General features: G+C 41.7%; 2 protein-coding genes across 4 annotated transcripts in view; both read right to left on the bottom strand.

Moving 5' to 3' along the window:
• The window catches only part of CORIN (corin, serine peptidase), a 120,147-nt gene extending 107,683 nt beyond the window's left edge, over positions 1-12,464 (bottom strand). Inside the window, exon 1 of one of the 2 annotated variants that reach the window (XM_050973539.1) lies at positions 12,101-12,464. In XM_050973539.1, the coding sequence (XP_050829496.1) occupies positions 12,101-12,286 (186 nt within the window). In that variant the 5' untranslated portion in view covers positions 12,287-12,464. Of the gene's footprint in view, positions 1-11,580; positions 11,789-12,100 lie in introns of those variants that run through there. The other variant, XM_009101459.4, reaches the window with a different exon arrangement.
• Positions 12,465-15,105: 2,641 nt separating this feature from the next.
• The window catches only part of NFXL1 (nuclear transcription factor, X-box binding like 1), a 44,330-nt gene continuing 34,761 nt past the window's right edge, over positions 15,106-24,674 (bottom strand). For both annotated transcript variants that reach the window (XM_030239134.2, XM_050973776.1), the window contains exons 21-22: positions 23,191-23,244; positions 15,106-18,309 (exon numbers count right to left, since the gene is read on the bottom strand). In XM_030239134.2, coding sequence (XP_030094994.1) covers positions 18,136-18,309; positions 23,191-23,244 — 228 coding nt within the window. In that variant the 3' untranslated portion in view covers positions 15,106-18,135. The remainder of the gene's footprint in view (positions 18,310-23,190; positions 23,245-24,674) is intronic.

Here is a 24,674-nt window from a genome sequence, read left to right as displayed (position 1 = left end):
TGGACACTGATGAATAAATGTAAAGGTAGCATAGGAAACTGGACATTAAGCAGCTTTTGTCTGTATTTACAAGCAGAACCCAAATTCTAGTGTACACAAATTGAAGAACAGTAGCGTCATAGTTATTCTAAAAGGAAATAGTGCCATTTAGAGAGGGAAAGGAAAAAAAACCTTCTTATCCAATAAAGCAGAAAAAAAAAAAAAGAAAAAAAAACTCAAACACCTTTTCATACAGAAGGCAGGAAAAAAAATGGAAAAAAAAAAAACAAGAAAAGCACATTATCATCACAAAGTTGTTATTTGCCAATAAAATGCACAATTTTCCTGATACTTCAAGTTCACTGTAATCTTGTAACTTCTCCCAGGGAATTCCATATCCTCAGACAAAATACAAATTGCTGACATAATTCATTAGAAGTTCATTTTGACGATCAGACCTCCTTTCTCTTCCATAAAAATAATCAATCCAAAATACAGAGTATCCCACTAGGGGAGATAACATAAAAAGCTGGGCATATCTTTCCAAAATAAGTATTTGGTTGGTGCTAGAGGCCAGATTCTTTTGCTTGAAACATAAACCAGAAACACATTTAATCTTCCTGATGTATATTTTCACTTAAAATAAGTAAAGTGCCACTGCGTCAATGATGTTTCATTTGTGTTGAAGAAGATGGAATGTGTAAAATAATGTGATATTTTGCCTTTCACACTACCATATAGACCCACTGATCACTTCTGTTCAATAGACTTTTCAAGCTGTTTTTAATCCAGTTTGAGAAACAGCACTGCAAAAATCAAATTGGGCATCACCAGAAATCAGTCACCAATTCAGATTTACAAATATTTATGTGATATTCTTTCCTTCATTTCTGTTGCATAAAATTGGGAGTTCTTGACTCCCAACAATTTTAGCTGTTTTGTGAGCCACTGGAACAATTTTGGAACTGAGTAACTGAGGAGGTGTGCAGGAGAAGCTCAGAAGGGACAAGGTGACATGCAGGTATGTCTCTCCACATTCAGTGACAACACTGTTCTTATGCTGCTCCAGCTTCAGTTTGAGTGGGACAGCAGAAAGTGTGCTGAGACCAAATCCAAAGGCACACCTGTGGTGCTCCACTCTCCTGCATGTGGGAAATCCTTCTCTGCCACTACCAAGTGAGATCTCCTTTGGTGCGTGCCTGCTGTGCTGTCCAGTGTGACTGCAGACGCCTCCTGCACAAGGCAACCTCACTCTGCATTTTGGCCAGAGGAGCAACCAGCTGAGCCACACCAACATGCACTTCCAAATCTGCTTTCATCTGGCATGACAGATAAATGCTGTGCTGCCAGAGGTGCTGCCAACACCCAAGTTACTATCTTTACAGTGTATGCTCAGTTAAGAGAGCCTGCCTCTTGTGCAACTCCTCTTTCATAACTCATTGTTCCCTTTCAGAAGGCTTTGAGGGAGCTGGAAGTAAGCTGGCCACTCAGACACAGGCACTGCGGCCAGGCAATTTGGAGTTCTGAGTTTATTCTCATTTCATCTACTTCTTCAAGGAAAGAATATGATGTTCTGTCCTGGCAATGTAGTAGATTATAAAGGCACTTTGAAAAACATCTATTTGATATCAAAATAAACATAAATAATTTAATAGTTGGTCTCCCTAAAAATATTTTATTTAGACATCAGAAAGATATTGACAAGCAAACTATTGACCTTGATTCTCCATTACAGGTAATCTATGCTTCACATCTCATGCAAAAGATGGAAGTGGAAAAGAAAGGATTTTCATGGATTCCATCTGTGATACCAATAACTGTTCTCCATCTCATTATAAATAAGAATTAGACACACCATTAGCCAATATATACAGTCAGTACAAATCAGTCTTCAAAATCTGAATTAGAAAACAGGGAATAAAGGATATTTATCATTACTAGAGAACAGTAGTATCACTCTTAAATACCAATATGTTGTCATCCCTTCATTTTTAAAAAGAAGTGCTGCTGAATAATGATTCTGTTTTGGCATAAATGCTAATTGTTTACATACTTAGATATATATTGCACATATTTACAATTATTTATAATTTCACTGATGTAAACTTAAAACTGCTGTGGGGATACTTCCCACATTTACAACGGAACTTTGCTGAATTCTCAAGAATGTTCAGATTAGGAAATAATACAGCTGATGGAAAACTTACTACATTTCTAAGTTCTCTCTTCTTTATTACTCACAGCTGGTGGCAAAGATGTGTGATGGTGCCACTCCTCATAAAAGGAGCAAGGTTCAGTAAACATATGGAAGATAGCAAAGATTTTTTTAAAACTGAAGTGTGTAGGAAAGGCAGTAATTTTAAGGATAGACTATGGTTAGCATTATCTGATCCTTCTCAGTGCCAGAACACAAACATCCATTCAGCCCACTTCCACAAGCAGTGGGAAACTGTTCTGGGGAAAGTACTCTTTAGCTAATGCAGAATTCATGCTCTAGGGGTTATTAGTTTTCTTTAAGTTGCCACGGCTTGCAAAAATTACTCATGGAAGTTTCCACAGTGCTCTGCTGTTTCTCTGAGCACACGGAGAGACTGTTCTAATTCTTTCCTGACTACCCAGATGTTCATTGCATTGAGCTAAGCATGCTGAACAGCAATGGCAAGCCTCTGGCTACACACTGCTGAGAATCACAACCCAGCAAGCAGGGAGTAAGTAACACAGTACCCTCTTCAGGTTCCTGCCTTGCTGGGAATTCAATGAGCAGATGTCTGCAGAAGAGCCATTAGCATAAGAAAGGCAAATTTGAAAACCATTAAAAAAAAAAAAAACCAGAAAAATCTTAGTGGCCTACTTTCTGACAATGAAAAATATTGGAAAAAAACCCAAAAATATTTTGAGGGGGTGGAGGGATACTGCTAGTGGAAAACCTCCCCTTAAAAGAATCTTCCAAGCCTGGAAAACTAGAAAGGGCAAAAGGAAATCCTGCCTGTCCTGAGGCTCACATTCAGTGTATCAGTCACCTCTGCCTATGCAGAAATCCCATCAGAATCCCCACCCCACACAAAGTAGTTAGAGCTCATAATTGGACATACCTTTTTTTCTTGTTAATGCCTCACCAGTAGGTTTAACCCTCTGTGCAATGCCTACTGCTGATTATGCAATTGCTTAACCCATTTAAAATCAGAAGCTTTCAATTATATTAACTAGATGGTAAATTAAAATGCAAGTTAAAAAAATGCAGGAATCTTTTTAAACCATTTGTCTCTTTATCTTTCATGCATTTTTATTAATTTTTCATTAAAAATGCATAATTATTCTTTAACTATAAACATCTACCTAGAATTTGAATGTATAATGTTAACTTTACTGACTTTTTTCTGAATTGTGATTTTAAAAGATACTAACCCTTGGACCAAAGATAAGACCAACAGTAATATTAATCAAAGGAAAGGATTTGATTTAGTGTCAAAGCAAAGCCTTATCTGTTCAGCATAGCTGGATTTTTATTTGACCTCCTCCAAAAGATGAAAATGGGTTTACACAATGTCACATAGGTCAATAACCTACTACCTAAAAAGTTTAGAGGTGACTCATTCATTTTTCAGTAGGATACCACCTTGTTCAGAAACATGTTCATCTTTGAACACTTTGCTTCAGTAAAAGAAAATAAAGAAAGGGAAGAATATTTTTTGAAACTACCTGGACACTGAGACAGAAATAACTGGTGAGGTGACTAGAGATTAAACCTATTCAATATTGCTGAACTTATGAACAAAATGAGCCAATACAGAAAACTCAAGATTAAGTGGGTTAACAAGGCACTTACATTAATGTATATATTTAATTATGACTTTGATATTATGATAAAGTTTTATAGATCACATAAAGATTCATGGGATAAAAACATCCATCTAAGTCACTGAGACAATAACAAACTGATTATTTCATCAAAGAATTAAAATTCTGCTGCATTTATGGCTAGAAATATTCAATTTGTCATGCCCAGAACAGATGCCAGATTTCCTTCCATTCACATTCTCTTTGGAAAACTCCAAAAGTCATAGAATAATCCTATCTATGATAAGGAAAAAGCAAATGGAAACCATCTGGATTCCCAAACCATCTCATGCCATCAACACTATTCCATATCTCTCACTTTACAGGGAAAAGGATTTGTGAACAACTTCTAAACACATTCAATCATCATTTCAGACTTCCTTTCCAGGCTTGTCTACATGCACTACAAATTATTTAAACTAACACCCTTAAAATGGCTTAGCAGGGACAAAACAGCAAAACAGAGCTTACGAAAAGGCATTTACTACTTAATTCTTCTGTTACGCAGTTGCTGCATATCAAAAGACAACATGAGAGAAAAAAAAAAAAAAAGAAGATAGCTACTTACTCTACAGTTCCTAATATTCTTTCAGATATATTAGCCATTTAGGCAATATTTGCACATGCACATAACTAGCTTTTTCAAACAATAAAGTATCCATCTGTCGCTCAATACTGTGTCATGGCAAAAAAGGAAAGATTGTTAAGGCAAGGTGGGCTCAGCTATCTGTGTTTCTTCCTGGAGATGTGAAAATGCAGGAGGCTGGGAAAAGCCTGAGAAACATAGCCTGTGCTGCTTCTATCATCTCCAGGTGCCACAGGTTTGACAACAACTTTACCACAGGCAAAATAATCTACCTAGTAAAAACTTGGATGGCAAAAGCAGCAGCAATGGAAGACATGTCCATGTCACTCCACTGTCCCACAGAAGTCTGGAGAAAACATGATTGTGTATTACAGCTATCTGCTGTACTAGTACATGAATGCAGAGCTGCAGGACTCAGAGATGTGGGATGGAAAACTCCTCAATGCTACCTACCAGAGGTTTTATTTCTAAGAGAAAGACCGGGCTGCTTTCTGAAATCACTAGTGAGAGGAACAATGCAAGGAGCACATAAGCAATTTCTCACTGCTTGACTCAGAGGCAAAAAAGGGGGAAAATGAGAATCTCCTTCCTTAGGAAATGCTTCCTGAATCTTTGATGTTATCAAGAAATTTTCAATAATATTAGAGTGACAGTATAGTCTATTTTGAAACTAGGAGTTCTTTTGAGGTGATGAACAGTAAAAGGAATTGCTCTGGGCAGTTACTACTACTGCTAAATCACTGCCAAGTGAAATCTCTCTCTGGCATCAAACAAATCAGTTCTGAAAGATTCTAGCACATTAGTTTCTAAAACACAGGTTCAGTATATGGCAGAACTGAGTATGACATGTTTTAGGAAGGGTGGAAGGGAAATACAGACTTTGACAGTCACTAACCAGTCCAAAAGCAAGAGCACCATACACTGAATATTGGAATCTCCCTGAATTACAGCACATGAATTGGAGTAGATGAAATCTAATGCAGTCCTAAAAAAAAGGATACTCCACCCTCACTTCTTTTCCCTTAAAGGACTAGATGAAGATCAATTAAATGTTCAATATACAGAATACTTATTTTGCAAGAAAAAGCTGGCCTTGGAATTCTGGAAGAGCAATAGCTTACAGGAGCACCTGCAGAGATGCAACCTGACAGTCTTTTCTCCTATAGCCTTAGAGGAGCTGTCCCCCAGGGGCAGCACCTGAACGATCACAGCACAAACTTCACCACTCAAAAGCAGCTGTCAGTATCTGATTTTCAGACTCTATTCAGTTTCTAGAGGTCAATGTGCTAAAAAGCTACCTTATGCTGGAAACTCAGAAAACCACAGGGAACTGTAAACTGTGTTGCACCCAAACAAGCAGATGATGCAAAGGTTCCACTCTAATGACAGAAATTATGAAAAGGAACGGAAGGATGGCTGGATTATTTCCATTTCTTCATGATTTGGGGATGAGGGGCAGGGGAAGTAGAAAACCACAGAGGAAACACTGTTACTCTGGTCAGTACCCTGGCCAACACTTCCATCCCAATTATATGGACATCCATGTAGGTGGCAAGCTGATGGCAGTGGTGGGATGGCAAGTTTGGCCTCCTTGAGAAGAGAGCAGGAGCTGCTGTGTGCCAGATATGTCCAGTCCCACCTGGATCCATGGGACAGCTGAGCCCACTAACCGAGTTGGTGGTGCCTCCGTGAAAAAGTATTTAAGTTAGGGCAAACACACAACACAGGCAGAGAAGCAGGAAAAGAGTGAGAAATAGCAGTGCCCACACCAAGGTCAGAGAAGTACATACTCCATGGTAGAGCCAATACTCCCTCAAGGACTGCAGCCCACAGAGGATCCACACTGGAGCAGAGGATGAGTAAGAATGAAGGAGTAGAAGAGAACCATAGTCCTTCCCTGCGCTGTTCATTGCCTCACTGCAGGGACTGAGTGCCACCTGTGGCGATAACAAGGGGGAAGGAGAGGAGTCTGGAGGGAAGCTGAGAGGTCTGGGAAGTGAGAGCTGTTTTCCTGAAGGATTTTAAGGCTGGCTTCATTTTTTGTTTTTGTTTCACAACATCTGAGTCAGTCAATATGTATTAATCAGTAATAAACTAATTTACTCCCCTCAAGTCTGTTTTGTGCATGACGGTAATCACAAAGGGATCTTCCAGCCTTTATCTTGACCCATGAGCTTTCTCATTCTTTCTGTTTTATTCCCCATCTCACAGGATGGGGAAGGAAGAGAGCAAGTGGTCATGTGGGATGGAAATAAAATCTTTAAAAAATCTTTAAAATCTTGGCTGTGGGCCGAGGCCATGCCACCACCACCCCTGGAGTCGGCTGAGCCCCGAAGGGCACTGAGGGCCAACAACTGTGCCAAGGATGAACCAGCAGCATCAGACAGCATTTTCTGGTGTTTGTTGCAAGAAACCCCCAGATATTCAAGTTTCACAGGTAAAACAACCAGAAATAATATATGCACAATTTAGTTTACAAGCATTGCTTTAAATTATAATGTCTTGAAACCATAGCCAAGGAGCATCTATCCCTTCAAGGGAGCAGCTGCCTGCACAAGGTAGGCACAGGTTGGAATCTAATTTTGACTTCAGAGGTAGCAACATTCTCACCTCTTTTTGAAATTGGAATCTCTTGCTTGACAGTCATCTCGTTATTATTTTTACATTTAGGAAATTACCCATTTTTTGTATTTCTTTCATCTTTGCTGGTTAGAAAGGCAAGCTGAAATTAAAAACGCTACTCGGAACTATCTGCTCCACAGCAAAAATGAATTATGCTTCCATCTGACAGCGAGAAAAGCATTCACCGCTGGGGCATTTAAGTGTACGCCGATTTAGGAGCAGGGGGGAGCCCCCAGTGCTGACGGGAGCGCCCAGGGGACAGCGGGAGCCGGGCCCGGTGCAGCACCCAGAGCCGCCGGGACCTGCCGGCGGGGCTCCCCGGCCGCTCTATTTATACTACGGTATGTTTTGCATTCAGACTTTCCACTGCAGGCCGCCCGGGTCAGGGGATCCGCTCTGCCGGGGGAATCTGACAGGTCAGCTCAGCCAGAGTTATTTATAGAGGGCGGGGGGCTGAGGGAAAGGATGCGATCGGCATCGTATTCTTCTGCCGCGGGGCTGCGGACTGGGAGAGGCAGCCGGGAGCAGCCCCCCCTTCGCCGCTCAGCACGGCCGGGTGAGGGGAGAGCCCGCCGGACACGGGGACAGCCCGCCGGACACGGGGGCTGCTGCCGCGAGAGCCAGAGGGACAAGGCCCAGGCGCTCTTCCTTCCCTCTCTGCCCCCACTTTAACTCATGTACCCTCTCGGGGAGCGAGGGCCACCCCAATCCCCGCAGTCCCAGCAAGTGGAGGGGGGGCTCTCACACCCTAGCACACAGAGTGAGGCCCAGCACAGTTCTGTGTAAAACTGTACACGCTCACAAGGCAACAACTGATTGCAGAGGGCCAAGAGAATTAAAGATTCAGAGGCAATGAGAATAGTCAGGCTGCAGATACCAGGATACTGTCTTTAGTCACTGCTCTGAGTCTGAAGACTTTTGTGAGGAGGATTTAACCTTTCTTTCTCCTACTATGACAAGCCATCACTTCACAGCAGGTTATCACCTACCCTTCTCTCCTGGCACTGGATAACTCTATGTACCCAGCCTGCCACTTATGAGGTCCATTTCTTTTCAGTAGGGAAAGAAACTGGGACAGATTACAAGCACCAGGATTTCAAACTGTAATCAGACTGCCCCCCTCAAGCCCTGCTGCTTACTTAGCTGCTTCATCCCGAAGGTATTAACTATCAGGAGGTGTCTGGCAGCCACATTTGAAAGGGCCTAAGCTGCATGTGCAAGTCTAAAACTGCTCTGCTGCAAGTGGCCTGACATCCGCCCCTGCCAAACCCTGGCTGGTATTCAGAAACAAGACATTCATCTGGCCTTGTAAGCACTTGCTAAGGATACCTGACACACTGACAGGACTCTTCCCACAAAATGTAGCTATAACCACCATATTTTAAAACCTGACCACACCAGGAGATAGTGCCAGTGTATGTAACCACCAAACAGCATGATCTGCTCAGCCTGAAAGCAGATGACCTGGTACCGAGGGCCTCCCAGTCCAGGTGGGGTCAAAGCCACAGCTCCCATGTCTTAAGGAAATGCCAGTAGTGCTTATATTGTGTCTCCTGGATTGGTATGACCTGAATCTGCTGGGCCTCAGCATGGCAAAGATTGACAGAGCTCCAACATCCACTTAGCCACACTGAAGTACTGTCTTCCTGCTTGGGAACAAAGGGTTTGTTTACAATTCACCATTTGTTGGTTAGAGCAGTTGAGCAGGAGCTGCTGGATTTCTTCGCCAGATACAACAGTCCCAAAATTCCCTTGCCTGTTTCACCTTCACTTGAAAGGACCATTCTCCTTCTGATAAATGAGATTTCTGTCTAGGTGCTTATCCACCTCAGCCTCTGCACACATTCCTTGTCTGGCTGTGAGACTAATGACAAGAAATTATGTGTCTGGCAATACATGGGCTTAATACAATGCCAGGACATTAATGTTCCTCAAGGGAACTGAGTGCTAAGACCTAAACATGTATATCAGCTTAGCAGGAAAAGAAAAATTTAAAAAAGGGCAACTCCTACACTCAAGTAAGCCCACATTTTAAACTAATTACTGGCACTGTTAACAGTCCTGGCTTTGACTTGTATCTGCAGACATCATCTAATACACAATTAAGAGCCAGACAGTAACAGAGATATATAAAATTGCCCTCTGCACATTTATAGAACACCTCCAATCATGACACATTTCCAACCATCTACATACAATACTTTTAATTCACTGGCTTCAAGTTATCCGCATACAGTTGAGTGCCAGATAAGACTTGTGGAAAGGAAGTGAATGTTTTCTTCAGTGTTTTATAGTTCCAGCTCCAAAAGACTCAGGAAAAACAATATTTTGTCCTGATGGCCTCATGAGATACTAAAAGAACAAGCAAACTTCTCTAACATGGGAAAGAGTGCTGTACTGCCTGGCTCACCACCATGAGAGCCTTCTCAGGAAAATGAGTGCTGGTGGCTTCCTTAAAAATGCATGCTGAGTGAGGATTATATGTGGAGTTGGAGAGCCAGGCTTCTCCACAGGCAGAAAGACCTGTCTGCCTGTTGGGGTACTTCATAAATGGCCTTTGAAGGAGGGGAAAAAAGTCATGAGCATTTCATTTCTAAAAGAGGTTTAAACACTGTTTAGGATTCCTTTGTTCAGCTGGAGGAGTCCCCATCTTTCTACAGAACCTAGACGTCCAAGGTCCTCTGGGGATACCACCAGCTTTTATAGGGACACAGGCAGAGCAGTTCTCGAATTTCTTGTATTACAACTTTTTTGCTGTTTGACTATCTCAGTGAAACATTCAGTCATCCATGTGCCACAGTACCCAAGAAGCTTATAACAGAGATCTCCAGCTAGAGCATCCATTACAAAAACAAACAAAAGAATTTAGTCCTGCTGACTAGTCCATCTTTTAGGAACACAAGGAAGGGTGTACATACCCATATGGAAAAACCCACTACCACATTCATACTGCTGAAAGCCAAAACTTCCCAAGAGATCCTGTGAATGCATTAAATTCTCTAGATATTTGATTTCACTTCAGAGTTTCATAATCGCAACCAGACTACTAGTAAATTAAGCTAATTAATTAACTGCCTCCCATGAAATGCATCCAAGGACTCTGCATTTTAAATCAAGCGGAGCAATGATACTACTAAAGTATACTGCCATGTTTATAAACTTGTGAAACCCCCTGCTGTGCCATTTCGGTCGCGTACGATCGGAGTGACAGCGCGAGAAGCTCCGTCGCCCTCTCCACAAGTGCCACGCATCAGGCTCAGCACACCGGCGCGGCCCTCGCCGGTCCCTCCCGGCGGCGGAGGGCGAGGGCAGCCGGTCCCTCCCTGCGGACGCTCCCGCTCGCTCGCCGTGGGCTCCCCGCTGTACAGCTGCGGCCCCGCCGCGCCCGCCCCCCTGACAGCGCACCCGCGCCGGGGACACGGGGGAGACACGGGCGCCCCGGCTAGCGGAGGGAAGGGCAGGCTCAGGGCACCCACCCTGCGAACTCGCACTAGCGCAGCAGCCACCTCCTGCAGGTTCCCTCTTGCCCCCTCTTATGCAGCCTTTCCCATAAGGACGGAAGACTCCCTCATCCATCCCCACAGGTGTGTGCTGCGAGACTGCCCACACCACACCTGCGCTATCCCCTTCGGACACTTGCAACCACACAGGCTGGCTCTCCCTGGAAGGATAAAGTGCCCCTGTACAGGATAACCTCCTGACGGCCAGCGGTACCATCCCGCCGGACAGCCATGGGAGGGGGGATGCGGGTCCCTCCACCCGACACCAGGGTACACCGACGCAAGGATAAAGCCAGCTCCCGCTGATGCCGGGAGGCAACTACCGCGCCGGAGTCACGGTGCATCGGCTCCCCGGGAGCCCAGCCGCCGATGGAGCTGTCATGATTGCCCTGACAGAGGTTAAGCCTAAACTTTGCTCCCTCAAATCCTGGCCGGACCTGTTGTCGGATTCGAACAACTCCTCTCCGCTCCTTCCAGCGGCAGAGCATTTACCGGGCACAGCAGCCCCGCCGATCTTCCGCGCTTGGTGAGAAAAGCGGGGCGAGGGCGCCGCTCTGCTCTCCCTGAGACACCGGCAACGAGCGCTTGTTGGCTGCGGCTCACCTGCAGCCCGCGCCTCTGAACGCAGCCGTCCCCGGCGCGTCCCCGCAAGTTTAAACACAGGAGCGCTCCGGGACGGCCCCATCGCGGCAGGCTGGGCGCGGCAGGTCACTTGTCCCCGGCCGTCCCCCATACCGCGCCTCCCGAGGACACGGCCCCGTCCCTGCCTGGGAGCCACGGGTCCGTTCTTGCTACAACAGCTCGGCGAAGGGGTTGCCCCTCCTCCGCTTGCCCGAGCACCCTACCGCTCAGCCCCGCGGCGGTAGCGCAGGCTGTGCGCCGCGCACGGGAATTGCCCCTGGGCCGGCTGCGGCCAGGGGTGTCCCCCGAGCGCGCTGCCCCCGCCCGCAGCCCGGGGGTCGCCGAGCGGCGGAGCCAGCCGCCTCCCCAGGCCCCTGGCCCGCGGTCCCAAAGCGGTCCCCGGCAAGGAGGGGAGCGCCCCGAGGTTCGCCTTACCCGGCTGGCGGAGAGGACCTGCCGGTAGCGCTCCTCCTCCGCAGGCAGGGCAGGGAACTGTTGCGTGGTGAGCATGCTCTGGCTGCTGCTGACCCCTCTCCACTTTGGCAGCCCCCTCACCGTTCTCTACCTCGGTCTCCGACGAACCACGTCCACCCGCCTCCTGCACAGACACGCTTGCGAGCAGGGCTTCGCATTTTGTCTGCTCTGCAGACTCCCCCTCCCCGCTCCTCCACCCAATAATAATAAACCTCCGCGAGAAAGAGCCACATCCCCACCCCTTTCGCACACAAGGCTCTACCCCCTGGGGACACGCTTAGAGACAGCTCACTGGCTAATTTCGCCCTAAAGCCATCCCCCAGGGAGGGCGGATAGAGTGGGCACGGGTTTTGCGCCCCTCCCCATCCCCCCATCCGGTTAAGGGACGCCTTGTCACGCTGTGAAGGGTTTCAGAAAAGCCCGAGTCAGAGATGATGTGAAGGGCAAGAACCCGCGGAGTTCGCCCCTCGCACCCCTTTACCTTGGCTCGCCGGGACTCCGCCATGCCCTGGCCCCCGGGCGGCCCGGACGCGCACTTGCGGCTGAAGCGATCCGAAGCCAGCCCAGCGCACGGACCTACAGGCGCTCTCAGCCCACCGAGTCGAGGCGCAGAGTTCAGAGCGGAGGTTGGCAAGCGTGGGCCAGACTGCCGTGTCCCTTCATTCATCCGCGGTTGCCGGGTGGACTTCCCTGCGCTTTATTTTACATTACGGTCCGGCAAAGGCTTTCCTCTCAGCCCAGGGACGGAGCGTTTCGCGCCTGCAGGGACTGCAACACTTCGCTCTGTAGCACAGCGGCTGGCCTGTCGCAGCCCGGCTTCTAGCGCTCCAAAGAGAGCTGAAAGAGGCGATGGCACCGCAGAAGCGGAGGGGAAAGAGCTCCAGCGGGAGGAACCTCCCTGAGCCAACGACACGTTTCCCCAGCTCCTTCCCCGCAGGAAGGCTCCGGTCCCAGCCCCCTGGTGACAAGCCTGCCGTGCCCCGTCCCTCCCCTGCGAGGAAGCGTTGCGCGGGAGAACAGCGGCGACCCGACGGCGTTACCCCTTGTCCCCGCGCCGGTCCCGGTCCTAAAAGGCCCCAGCGATGCGGAGCTGGAGGGGTGTGCTGGTTGTTGCATATCTACTGAAGCACAATTCTCAGGCCAAGAGACAAGTGCCGCCTGAAGCTGCAAATGACAGAGCAAATGTCCTACCCCCATGAGATACCACCTTTTAAGACCTGCATTTGATCTGTATGTCCCCTTGCCCTGTGTTTGCATTTAAAGATGTCAAGTCTGACTGAAGCCCCGGTCTGCGCACACAACAGAGCTCACCAATACTATCCAAGAACGATAAGCCAACAGGACAAAAGGCAAAACATTGAGTACAAAATGGGCAGAAGTGTGTGCTACCAGAATAGAAACAGTTCAGGACCCTTCCAAGAGTCCCAGAAAGATGTCACTGGGACTACTGCCGGGTTCTGAGATGACATCTGTAAACCAGAAAGGCTTCCAGTTTTTACTGAGCATGATTTAATACTTCTGAAATGCTATCATTCTAAATGTGAATCAGAAAACACCCAAGAAAATGTGAACCACCACCTCTCTATGAATATGGCTTGCAGCCCCGTCATCACTCTTGACAATCAGTGAGGGTGATACCCTTCATCACAGTGTTTATATTTGTCAATATAAATACATGGTCTTATATATGTTTATATTTAAATAATAAATAAGACGAACACTTCTTAGCTTTTTTCTCCCAGTTTCTTTTCCATACCTGTATTTCAGATTTAGGCCCTGTTACCTTGTGTGCAAACATTATGGTGCAGTGTTCTCTATGCTTCTGTTGTGCCAATGTACTTAGAGGCTTCTGCTCATGGTAATTCAGTGCTGCACCTTTTACCCAACCAACCAAACATCTCTCCAAACCAACCTCCAGCATCTGGAGGAAAACAGTGGGAGTTTTAAAACAATTGCACCAAAAATAGGAAAAGCATGGGAAAAGAGAGAAGAAAGACTATTCATGCAAAATCATCATATTGCTTAATGTAAAACAACAAGTATTTTGTGTTGTAATGCAGGAATCAAACCATAATTTGTGATTCATTACAGAGATTAGGCAGCCCTGTCAAAAATTCTAATAACAGTAAATGACAACATGTATCAAAGAAGTGCAGTACATGACTCAAGACTGCAAAGCCAGCTTGGCCTTGGTTGAGGATGGCTTCAGCTGGAGAATTGTGAATTCCAAACCCCAAGCCATTCTTGATTCCTAATCTCAAACTAATTTCCTCCAGAAGGAGTGCCACTGAAACTGGAGTTTCACAACAAGATTCAGCAACATACAAAGTCTGAGTTCTGGTTTTGTTGGTGATTTTAGGAAAATCACTGCATGAGCAACATTTAGCGTAAATAATGCTTGGTTGAATCAAACCACAGTTCCCTCAGAGTATGACTTATTTCTTTCTACACAGCTGCTGTTTAGCCTATCTTACAGCTGAGTTTGATGTATCACAGGTCATATTCATACACTATCCATACCACAGAATTGTTTTCTGGTACCACAGCATGTAGACATCATAATGCAGTGTTCAAATAATTCATTAACATCTAACCATCTTTCCATCTTTGTGGAAAGAAGTATATCTCATTATCTTATAATTAATTTGACTTAATTTGATTTTTTCCTTAATTTTTACCTTGCATTTCTTTTCCTAGGAAATTCAAGACAGTACAGGTTCTTAATTTTCTGATTCTCTAGAGCAACTGACTAATTTACTTGAATAAGAGCAGACAGGAATACAAACGTATTCATGAAGGAAAGGGAGCAATTGAAATGCTCATAGATAACAACTGGTAACAGGATGCAACCCAAGCAGAAGAGGGATATCCAAACTAAATGAAAATTTTAACAGGGCCACACATGACCCTGTTCATGTGTGTCCAAACAAGAATGCTCCAACCTAAAGCACACACATCAAGGTTTCACTGCCTGGCACTGGAACACACTTCAGACCAAGCATCTCTGTGCTCTAACCTCACAACACAGAAGCTTATGACACAGAGAAAGCTGGCACAGGGCAGATATGTTTTGGGGCCTGAACTACTACTGAGATGACAGATGACAAACTCAGAGTTCACTGCTTTAAAGCCACAATCAAACATAGATGTTTTTATGAACAAATGTTGGTGCTTCTGCTTAGTAACATTTCTTCCTCTAGTTAAGGTCAGCACAAATGTCAAATAAATCAGCTATATTTCTCCCTCTGAGGCAAAAAAAAAAAATCTACCAAGTCCATTCCCATTTGTTTCACCTTAGACTTCCCCAAACCATTCTCACAATTTTGTCAGAGCAATAACATGAAGGAACACATAATTCCAGCATTCATCTGAGAAGTAAGAATTATCACTGCCAGAGAAGGGGGCAAAAAGCCCTAAAACTTAGGCTGCAGTGTGTCAGTCATCATTACCTGGGAAGTATACTGCTTCACTACACCACTCCTTGAGAACAAACAAATTTTCAAGTTGTTTTTGATATATTTATTGTCTGACTTGGTTTTTACATTAAATTAACACACACAATGGATTGATACTGTTACAGGGAAAAAACTTGCCCTAGGAGTTTCCAATTCCAAACATACTGAACAGTTTTAAGAACCTTGGCTCAATGGAAGGATACATTTTCACCACAATGCACCCAGAATCAGGAAAAGCCACAAGATTTTTCACTTTACACATACCTAAATATTCCTCATGTTAAGTCATCATCAGGCTTCTACCGCTGTAATTTCCCTTCAACAGCAGGTCAGATTAATTTGTTTTAATGTATACTGATCAATATGCATTTTTTTGTAAGCTGTTAACATTAAAATATTTGCTTATTACATTATGTAATAGTACATTACATATAAACTGCTACCAAACCCTATCTTCAGTTCAAAATTTCTTTTCTAAAATTACCATCTTTCAATAATGAATAAAAGGTGATTTTATCTCTATCTTTTACTTCAAAGGTTGTTGACAACATGCAGCTCCAACAAAAAAACCCGCAAAATATTAACTAAAAAAAAATATTTTAAAGAAACAAACAAAAACCTAGTGATTAATTAAACTGCAGATTGCTTGAACCCCCACACTTTTTTTTGTGCCAAGAAATAAATATCTGGTTCAGCAGGCAGACCAACAGAGTGCAAATGACTCAGATGGTTGGATAAGACATACAGAACTATTTTGAATAAAATTTCAAAAATAGGTATGCCTTGCATATGCAAGGTTCAGAAGAGATACAAATCCTTTAAGAAAGGGAATATGCCCACTCACACATACCTTTGTATGAACAGAATGAATTTGTATAGAAAAAAAGCGTGGCAATCTTTAATGAAGATGATCAATGAGAAGCCTTTTCCTCTCCAGTATTTCCCACAAATATGCAGAAAAGAATACTAAGGACTTCTTCAAACATCTAATAAGTGCAGTTAATTAGTATAACTCACTAGAGAGAGATTTCTTCTCTTTGCTGTATAAGCAAGGATAAACTTTCCATTGTAATTATTTTAAAGCTAGCAGTAAATAAAAAAAATTAGTGATAGTCATGCAAGATAAAAGCTGTTTCCACAAAGTTCTCATTCATGTTGATTTCCATATTTCAGCCAGAAAGGTATCTTTTTGTACTTTTGGATAAAGCATCACATTTTACTTCATCTGAACAAAAATATCTCTCCTTTTTCCTTAGTGACAGAAGAGTTACTGACATTTGCAGTCACAATACAATAGCATCACCTCACTTTGGTTAAACATACTTATATCTGAAATTATCTTCCAGGCATTAATATGATAGAAAAAAGTTAAAGCAACAATATGAAACAATGTTTACCTTTTATACTAGAAAATAAGAAATTCAATGGAGACACAACTTTGTGAGTGTAGTTTCAATTAATTCTACAACTTCAAATACCAATGGTCTGACACATAAGTAATACGCATCTCTAAAATTTAATTTAAAAACAAAGTAACTTTCTCCTCATTCACCAAACATCTATGAAAAACTGAAAAGAAACTAATTTTATCCCTGATTTCTTTATCTATGTCATCAAAAGCTTCTGCCTTTTTGCAGCTTTTCTATCTTATCTTCTTGCTGCTGAATCAGAATTACAATAGGATAATCTGTTTAAATTAATACTGGGTCCCTTTCCATTAAGTCAAAAATCAACCAAAAGGATTTTCAAGCAAACTGCAATGTTTTCTTCTAACTCATACAAATGGTCCCACTGCTTTTGCAGGATTTGTGATGAAATTATATGCCTGAATTACAAGGGCATAATACTAATACCTGTTGGCCATGCACCCCATTTTTTGTAGGAGCTTGTAATCACTTTGCAGTAACCTGCAATACTCAAGTATCAGCAAAAAGTTTCTAGCAGAGGTTTAAAAATTCAGTTTTCTGATCTCCCCATTTCTGAAATGAACTTGCAGTCTCTCAACTGAGACTACATAGCTTCTCTGATAATCGTGAAGCCAGATAAAAACCTTCCAGTTCTACCAATGAATACTGATAATCTAAAGCAAGGTATTCAAAAGTGTCAGTAAGAAAATATTTAAACATTTGGAAGTTCAGCTAGATGGTTTAAATGTGACTACCAAGTACCATCCAGCTGGCTTCAGAACATCATATAACTGTATATATACTGTCTAATTATATTTTTGCACACCTGTGCAAATAGCCAACTCTGCCATTTATCCATATGAACAGTCAATTGCTACTTTTAAGTTTAATTTCAAATTGTTTTTCTGCTGCTGGCAGTTGGGGCAATAGTGAGAATGCAGCCTTGTACCTTGAAACTTCTTCACATCCATGTTAGCATATGCATCTGTCCACTAAAGGAACTTTTCAATTAGTTCAATTTTGAGGAAACAAGGGTGGGAAGGGGTGGGGTTAAACAACAAAAAAGCAAACCCCACCGTTTGTAAGGGGGAGGGCACTGTTTTGTTTGTGATACAGCTGAATTGAAAGATAGTTCACATTTCCTTTACCTGAACAAAGCTCTGAACAAGGCCCTAGAATAAGCAAGCCTAAGTGACCAAAGGTTCCCTGTTAGTTGCCATAATTAACACTGGCGTGAAGCATAGAATTATTGTGTGATACAACAAAGATGAGCATAAGAACACTAACCTTCAATAAACAACTAAGCTGATTTTACAGGAAACATATATTCAATAAACCATTTTATAATAAGCTATTCTTAATATTATGAAATGGAGACAAGGAAAAATAACAGAATAATAGAAGAGATGTTAACAAATCCCAGTCAAACTATCAGCACTTCAGTGTAGACTAGAATCTACTATTACTTTCAGTGTCTGACTTCAGTTTTGTGCTGTGACTGTAATAACATAAAAGGTGGCATTTCTTCTCTCCTCTACATTTTTCTTAGCAAAGAGTATACATACATAATCTATGCTTATTAAGTTCTGTTACACACAAACTAACATTGTAGCTACCTAAAGTCCAACTGAGGTATATGAAATATTGAGTTGTTTTCAGTCATTGTAGACCATAAGCCATGCAACCATCACAACAGCAACTCCGAACACTGGCAGCATAATGAAGTTCTTGTACTTTTGCCATGATGATTGTTCAACTTCTACCTCATCCTTTCTTCTCTTATTCTTTCTTCGCCCTTTTAATCTATTTTCAAAAGCTTCCAGTTCAGCCTAAAGAGAACCACAAGTAGTTGACATTTGTATTAGAATTAAAACAAGGAAATGTTAAGGTTTTAAATAGCATTACCAAATAACATTCAACAGAAGTAACTGTCAGCCAGGGGAAGCTACACATCTCACAGATGAGATGTTGGCACTACATCCCACAGGTACAAAGCACATTGCTTTCAAGTATTAAACCACTGCTTAGTTTCCTATAAAAACATTGCCAAAAATGCAGCCAACTGAAGTTTTGCATGCTCAATTTTTTAACTCAGGCTGAAAATACTAAGCTAAAATAAGATTGTTATTTCCATGATATATGTTAAAACCACATTTTTTTTTGCTATTAAAAAACACATTTGCATTTAAGCTATTTTACCAACTTCTATAAGGGCAAACGCTGAAATCGTCAAAGACATTCCCTTATAATAAAGATGCACTCTGCCAAAAATAAATTAATAAAAACATAAGCAACTAAAACTCTGTGCTATTTCCCTCAATTCTGTATATTTGTATGGTCACCTCAGATTAATTGCTATACACTTAGATACACACAAAAATATTCCATTTGTTAAGTGTTATAACTCGAACATATAATCACTCATACGAATGTAAGAGGTAAATAATATCCTCCAGTAGGAAGCACATGCCTATAGGCCCAAAAATTGAGCAAAACAATTGTAAAAGAAAGAATGACAGGCTTCCAACAAAGAATGGTAGTTTCAGGGTAATGTCTGGAATAAACAGATGTTCCTCATCCCTCTTCACATTTTTTTTAAAGAGCATCATGAGAATACAGAAAAAACTCATTTGAGTGTACAAAGCTGAAATAAAGCTGGAACTAGGCAGCCTAGAATAAACTAGGATGAGGCTCCAATGAGAAGGATCTAATTGCTAGGAAGACCTGAGACAAATTAAAATCAGAAAAAGTCTGATGATAACATGGATTTTTGGTCAAGTTGTTAGCTACCAGAGAAAACATGGGACAAGGCACTAGGGAGCAGAGAAACTAGATGGAGTGAAAGGAAAAGAGATGGGAGTAGCAGAGCGCAGCAAGGCAGGACTGGCTTGGCAAAAGGCACAAGACTGAGCTGAAGCTGAGGAATCATGGACAGTGAACAGGGACAAAGCCTGGCCATGACAGGAAATAAATCTATGTGACTTTGGCTCCAGTGCTGCCAGGAAGAGGAACTAAGACAATACAGTAGGTGCAGTATAAAAACAAGAAAAAGACTGTTTTGGGAAATGGACAGAGTAGTAGTTTAGTAAATGTAATTTTCATTCAGCACTCAAGGTTGCCTGATGTCTGTTCTTCCTTCAATGACAGCAAACATTGGTCAGTTTCACAAAGCAGCTCTTCCCCTCCTGAGCCAGATACCACTGTTAGCAGGAGAAAGGGACCTATTTTGATGTCTGTTCCTTTGTACCTAATAAAGGCAGAAATTGTTGGCACTTCTCTGATGATATGGGAGAAGAGTTCAGACAAAGTCACAGCCTATTTGAAACAAGATTACTCTCAACTAGCTAATCCTCCTTTAGAAAAGCAAAGTGTTTTAATGAAACAGTTTTTCGAAATCCAAAATCTGGAGTCAAGGGCAGAGTTTTTATGGTTTTAAAGACAACATGGCAGTATTTCATGAAAGTATTTCATCTACTTGAGTGACAGATATTCAAGTAAAATTTGGGGCTTCTATAGTTACTATATACTTGTGATCTGTACATTTTAAAAGCAGAAAGCTCTAGGAATTACAATAGTTAAATTAAAATATAGAGCTCAATTATGTAATAGCTATTGAATTGCTTTCCTAGTGAACTCTACAAAAACCTGTCTAAAAATAAATATATAATTTAAAAAACCAAAAACACAGAATGAAAAAAGATTTGTAGACACAGAATATGAGAGAGAAGCCATCACTACCCTTGAAAAATTACCTACAGATTTTGTGTAACTGTCACATTCCTGAAGTGTCACTTTAATGACCTCTGAAGTAATGGTTGTGCACAGTCTTCAAACAAGCTTAACTTTTCAAGCTAAACAAGCCTAGGGTTTTTATTTAGATAAGAACCTAACTTCTTTGTATATAAACACACTAAAAGTAAAATGGCATGTGTTTATTTGAACTGTATACTCAAAACATCTAGTTCAGTGTTGCTCAGGCCCTGGATTTTGTTCTTTCACGTGTTGTTCACTATATTCTTTCTGCACTGAAGGGAGTAGCATTCTCATGGGAAAATGTAGCTAAATGAATGCAAGTAACAGTGACAAAGTGTATTTACTGAAAGTCAGGATATATTTTTATTAATAGGGGAGGGGAACACTTGACTTTTTAACTTCTAAGGATCCATTTAAAATTTTTCTTTTGTACATTAAAAAACGGAAAATAAATCTTTCCTACAACTCAGTAAATTATACTTCAGGTTCAAGACCCTAACTTCCAATATTGGAACTCTACACAGCTAGCTTGAAAATTTAACTAAACCTTTTACAATGGAGAGGGACAGAGAGAGCTTGGTCTGAGTTGTGAAATCATCAAAGCACTGATCTTTTTTCCACCTCTAGCAGTTGTGAAAACCCTGGCCTCACAAGGTGCCTCTGAATGAGAAGCAGAGGGAAAGTTTGGCTGTTAGGGCCATGACAAGAAGCCTAGCCAAGCCATCTCTTCCAATAAAAAACTAGTGATTCCATCTATAAATGGTATTAGCAAAAGTTGGTACCAAATATAGGAAATACCAAAATATAGATGCACAGACTTACTAAAGCACTAACTAATTTTTATATAAAACATTTAATGAAGTACTAATCAAAACAGTTTTAAGAAACTGTGACTAATAGATGAACAGTCTCTACAAATATGCTAATGACATTGAGGAAGGTGGTACAAGATGCAAACTTTTGTCAGAAGGAAGGACACTCAAGAATATACTCTTAATGTGACCCAACACCCTACGATAGTGATGTCCTCCAATTTCCATCAACAGATGTGAAATTATGAGTTCTAACTTGATGAGAACCAATGTTACATAAAAAAGCTGCAGTAGTTGGTTAGTACTTGTATGCAGTTTATAGAGCCTATTTATTAGTTACAGTCTCTTTCTTTTGCAATTTTTTTGTCCTTTATTTTTTGACTGTTTTTGTCCTACTGCTTCCTAATGCCCTAAATAACTAACAACTCTAAGTTAACCTTTTAATAAGGTTCATTATGAATAGGTGAAGTTTTCCATCCCTGAAGTTGCATCCATCACAAAACATATATGCTGGAGCAGTTGCCATTTATTGCATTAAGTTACTACTGTTGGGCTGGAACTGTGAGACTTCAGAGAATGTACAAGCAGAAAGCAATGGTGGTGTGGCTGCAGAGAGAAACAATCACTGCTGAAGAACCCAGCCAAAATCCAGCATGCTGTGTTGGTAGAGTGAATCTGCTACTGTTTCAGAGGAGCCTCCTTACTGAGACTTTACTAGAGGGACTATAAATTCAGTGATTTTGAGCAGAAATTATTAGCATTTGGGTGGGATGCCTTCTGGAATGCATGAAAACACTCAGTGCAATACAAACATCAGCAAATTTGGCTTTCTAGCTCTAGGACAGCATATGTGTTCTTTACATGTTTAAATGCCCATCAACACACTTCATTACTTAGCTTGCAGAACCAACACCTACAGATTTCCTCTGTCCAGTTTGTTTCAGACATTTGTATGTAAATTACACTTCCTGACCTTTATGCCAGAAGTAACATTTCCAGGGTCAGCTTAGAGAACAAGAAGAATTAGAAGAACTGTCTAGAAGTTATATGAGGGAATATGTGCTCAATTCTGTAGACAGCCAAGATATGAATGTTGCAACAAACATTGTAGAATGATCACAAAACAGTGCCTGGTGCTCTGGACAGATGCATAACCATGTCTTTCTTGCTGGATGAGCATATAAGGTTCCCCTCTGACAAACAAAAACATGCCTTGCTAGAGCAATTTAGATGTAACATTTTCATTAATTGCAAAGAGAACTTAAATAGTGTGTAAAACAGAAGTTGCAACCCACAGAGAAACTGTCTGTCCTAATGAGATTGGGGAAATGGCACAAGTGGATCAGTTCTGTAAGCTTCCTGTGCCCCCTTCCAAGAAGAGAGCAAGCCACTGATCCCTGATAAAAAGTGTGACATGCAGGTGACCACACAAGTGTAAACTAAATACACAGATGGTCTGAAAATTGAGTAAAAGGAATCAGAAAGCACACACCAGACATGGAATATGATTTGGTGTCGAATGCTCTCTCAGGCACAGGCACACGTGAACTGGCTTGAAGGCATGCAGACTCCAGATGACAAACCTGTCCTAGCCATCACCAACTGAGCTTGGAGTGTTTTTCTGAATGTGATCAGCACCTCCAGGCAGCTGGCACAGCAGCTTTTTGGATTACAATGCCAACCACATACCCTCACCACCAACAGCAATTACAGTAAATACATGTTCCCCTCCCACCCCAGAGACCTTGAAGGGCAAAGACTCATCTAGCTGTCCTTCTTCTTTCATGATAGGAGGGGGAAGGGGAGCTTCACCCAATATTTAAATCTTGCAGAGGCTATTCAGTATTCTGTAGTGTTTATGCTGTATAAAGTGCTTGATTAAAAATAAATTACATTATACAAAGCTATAGTAATACAAATCTTTATATAGTTACCATTTTGCACAAAATTATGAAAACTGCTTGTAAAAATGTGGCCTCAACCACTGTAAATAATTTACAGCACACAGAGTATGGTAACAGCTGACAGGAATGACTGTGCATACCACATTAAAAACTATAAATCTTTCATAGCATGTATATTACATTATTTACTAACAAGAACAAGGCGAGGATGATGTGGATGAAGAAGAAGAAAGGCTAATACCTGTTGTCTTCGCTTCTCCTCTTCAAGAGCAGCTTTGGCTTCTGCTTCTTTTATCTGTCCAGACACACAAAGTTATAATTAACTGTTATAAACAGCAGCTAAACCTATTTTCTTAAGAAGTCATAATTACTCCTATAGAATGGTTCTCAGCAAAAGCCTGCAAACTTTCCATCATGTGAGCTCCACCATCTGAAAGCCATATGAAAAGTAGTCATGCAAGTTACGACTGATAACTCTACAGAAATATTTTGCAGAGTTCAAGAAAGCAAATTAAATGCTAGAAAGTATTAAGAAAAATATGGTGCAGAAAACATTGTCAATACATAAAGACGTCACGTACTTCAATCTTAGCACCTGCATTCCATTTTGGTCCTATAATAATAAATAAATGTGAAACCTGAATGTATGCAAATGACAACAGGATGGAGTGGCTCCCATCTGAAGAGATGCATAACTAGGATTCATCAGGTGACTAACAGGACACCAAATCCAGGAGAGTACTCAGATGCCAAACAGGGATAAAACATCAATAATTATTTTTCATAATGCAAAGGCATAAAATGAATTTACCAGGAGGTTGGCTCACAACAGAGGAAAAGTATTCTACTCCCACAGAGTATCTGGCTAAATCTAGAATTTCAGTGCTACAGGACATTTGTAGATGCCAAAAGTTTATGCCTGAAAAACAATCAGGCATGCTAACAGGAGTTAAATCCAACAAAGGTCATTAGAAAGATACCATCTCACCCTCTTAAGTTCTCAATGGAAGAGTATATGGGAGAAGTTTATATATCTCCCTTTTTTTATACCTTTTTTAGGCTTTTAGCATTGCAGTTACTGAATCACTCCCTTAGAAAAATAAGATGTAAAAACCTATTAATAACTTGAAATGAAAAAAATCTTGATCCTAGTAACTGGGTGATTTGCATACTAACAATGAAAACAGTTTACTGAATACTGTTTGCACAGGTAGAATTGATTACAAATAATTTCCAATTCAAGAGCTTTTGATAACTAAGGAGACAGCACACTAGCTCATGCATTAGCACACTGTGGCTCAAACAGCAGGCACTGGGGGCAGGGCCAAAAGCACAGTCCTATTTGTAGGTTTTCTGACTAATTTTTCAATTACTAAACCTTGTATCAAATAAAAGCACTATTGAGAATTTCATTAATCCAGATACAATGGCAATGCCTCTTCAGAAATGTGTGTAAAAGATCTTTTCAGCCATGCACATCTGAAATCTGAAAATCTGATACGCAAAAAACTACACAATGAGCCCCTTCATTTTTCACTGCCATCTAATGGCAAAACTTCAGATTTGTATGACTTACACAGGTATAATGTACAAAGATAAAGGGAACCTTAACTATTATAATCACAGCATGGGAAAACATTTCTAGGAGTATTTCTTTAATAAAACATACAGTAAAAGACACATTCAATTCCTAGGCATCTAGTGAGTAAGAAATGCTTACTCAAT

Source organism: Serinus canaria, chromosome 4 (assembly GCF_022539315.1).
Source record: "Serinus canaria isolate serCan28SL12 chromosome 4, serCan2020, whole genome shotgun sequence".
In the NCBI taxonomy this organism is placed as follows: domain Eukaryota; kingdom Metazoa; phylum Chordata; class Aves; order Passeriformes; family Fringillidae; genus Serinus; species Serinus canaria.
This window is presented reverse-complemented; position numbering and strand designations above follow the sequence as displayed.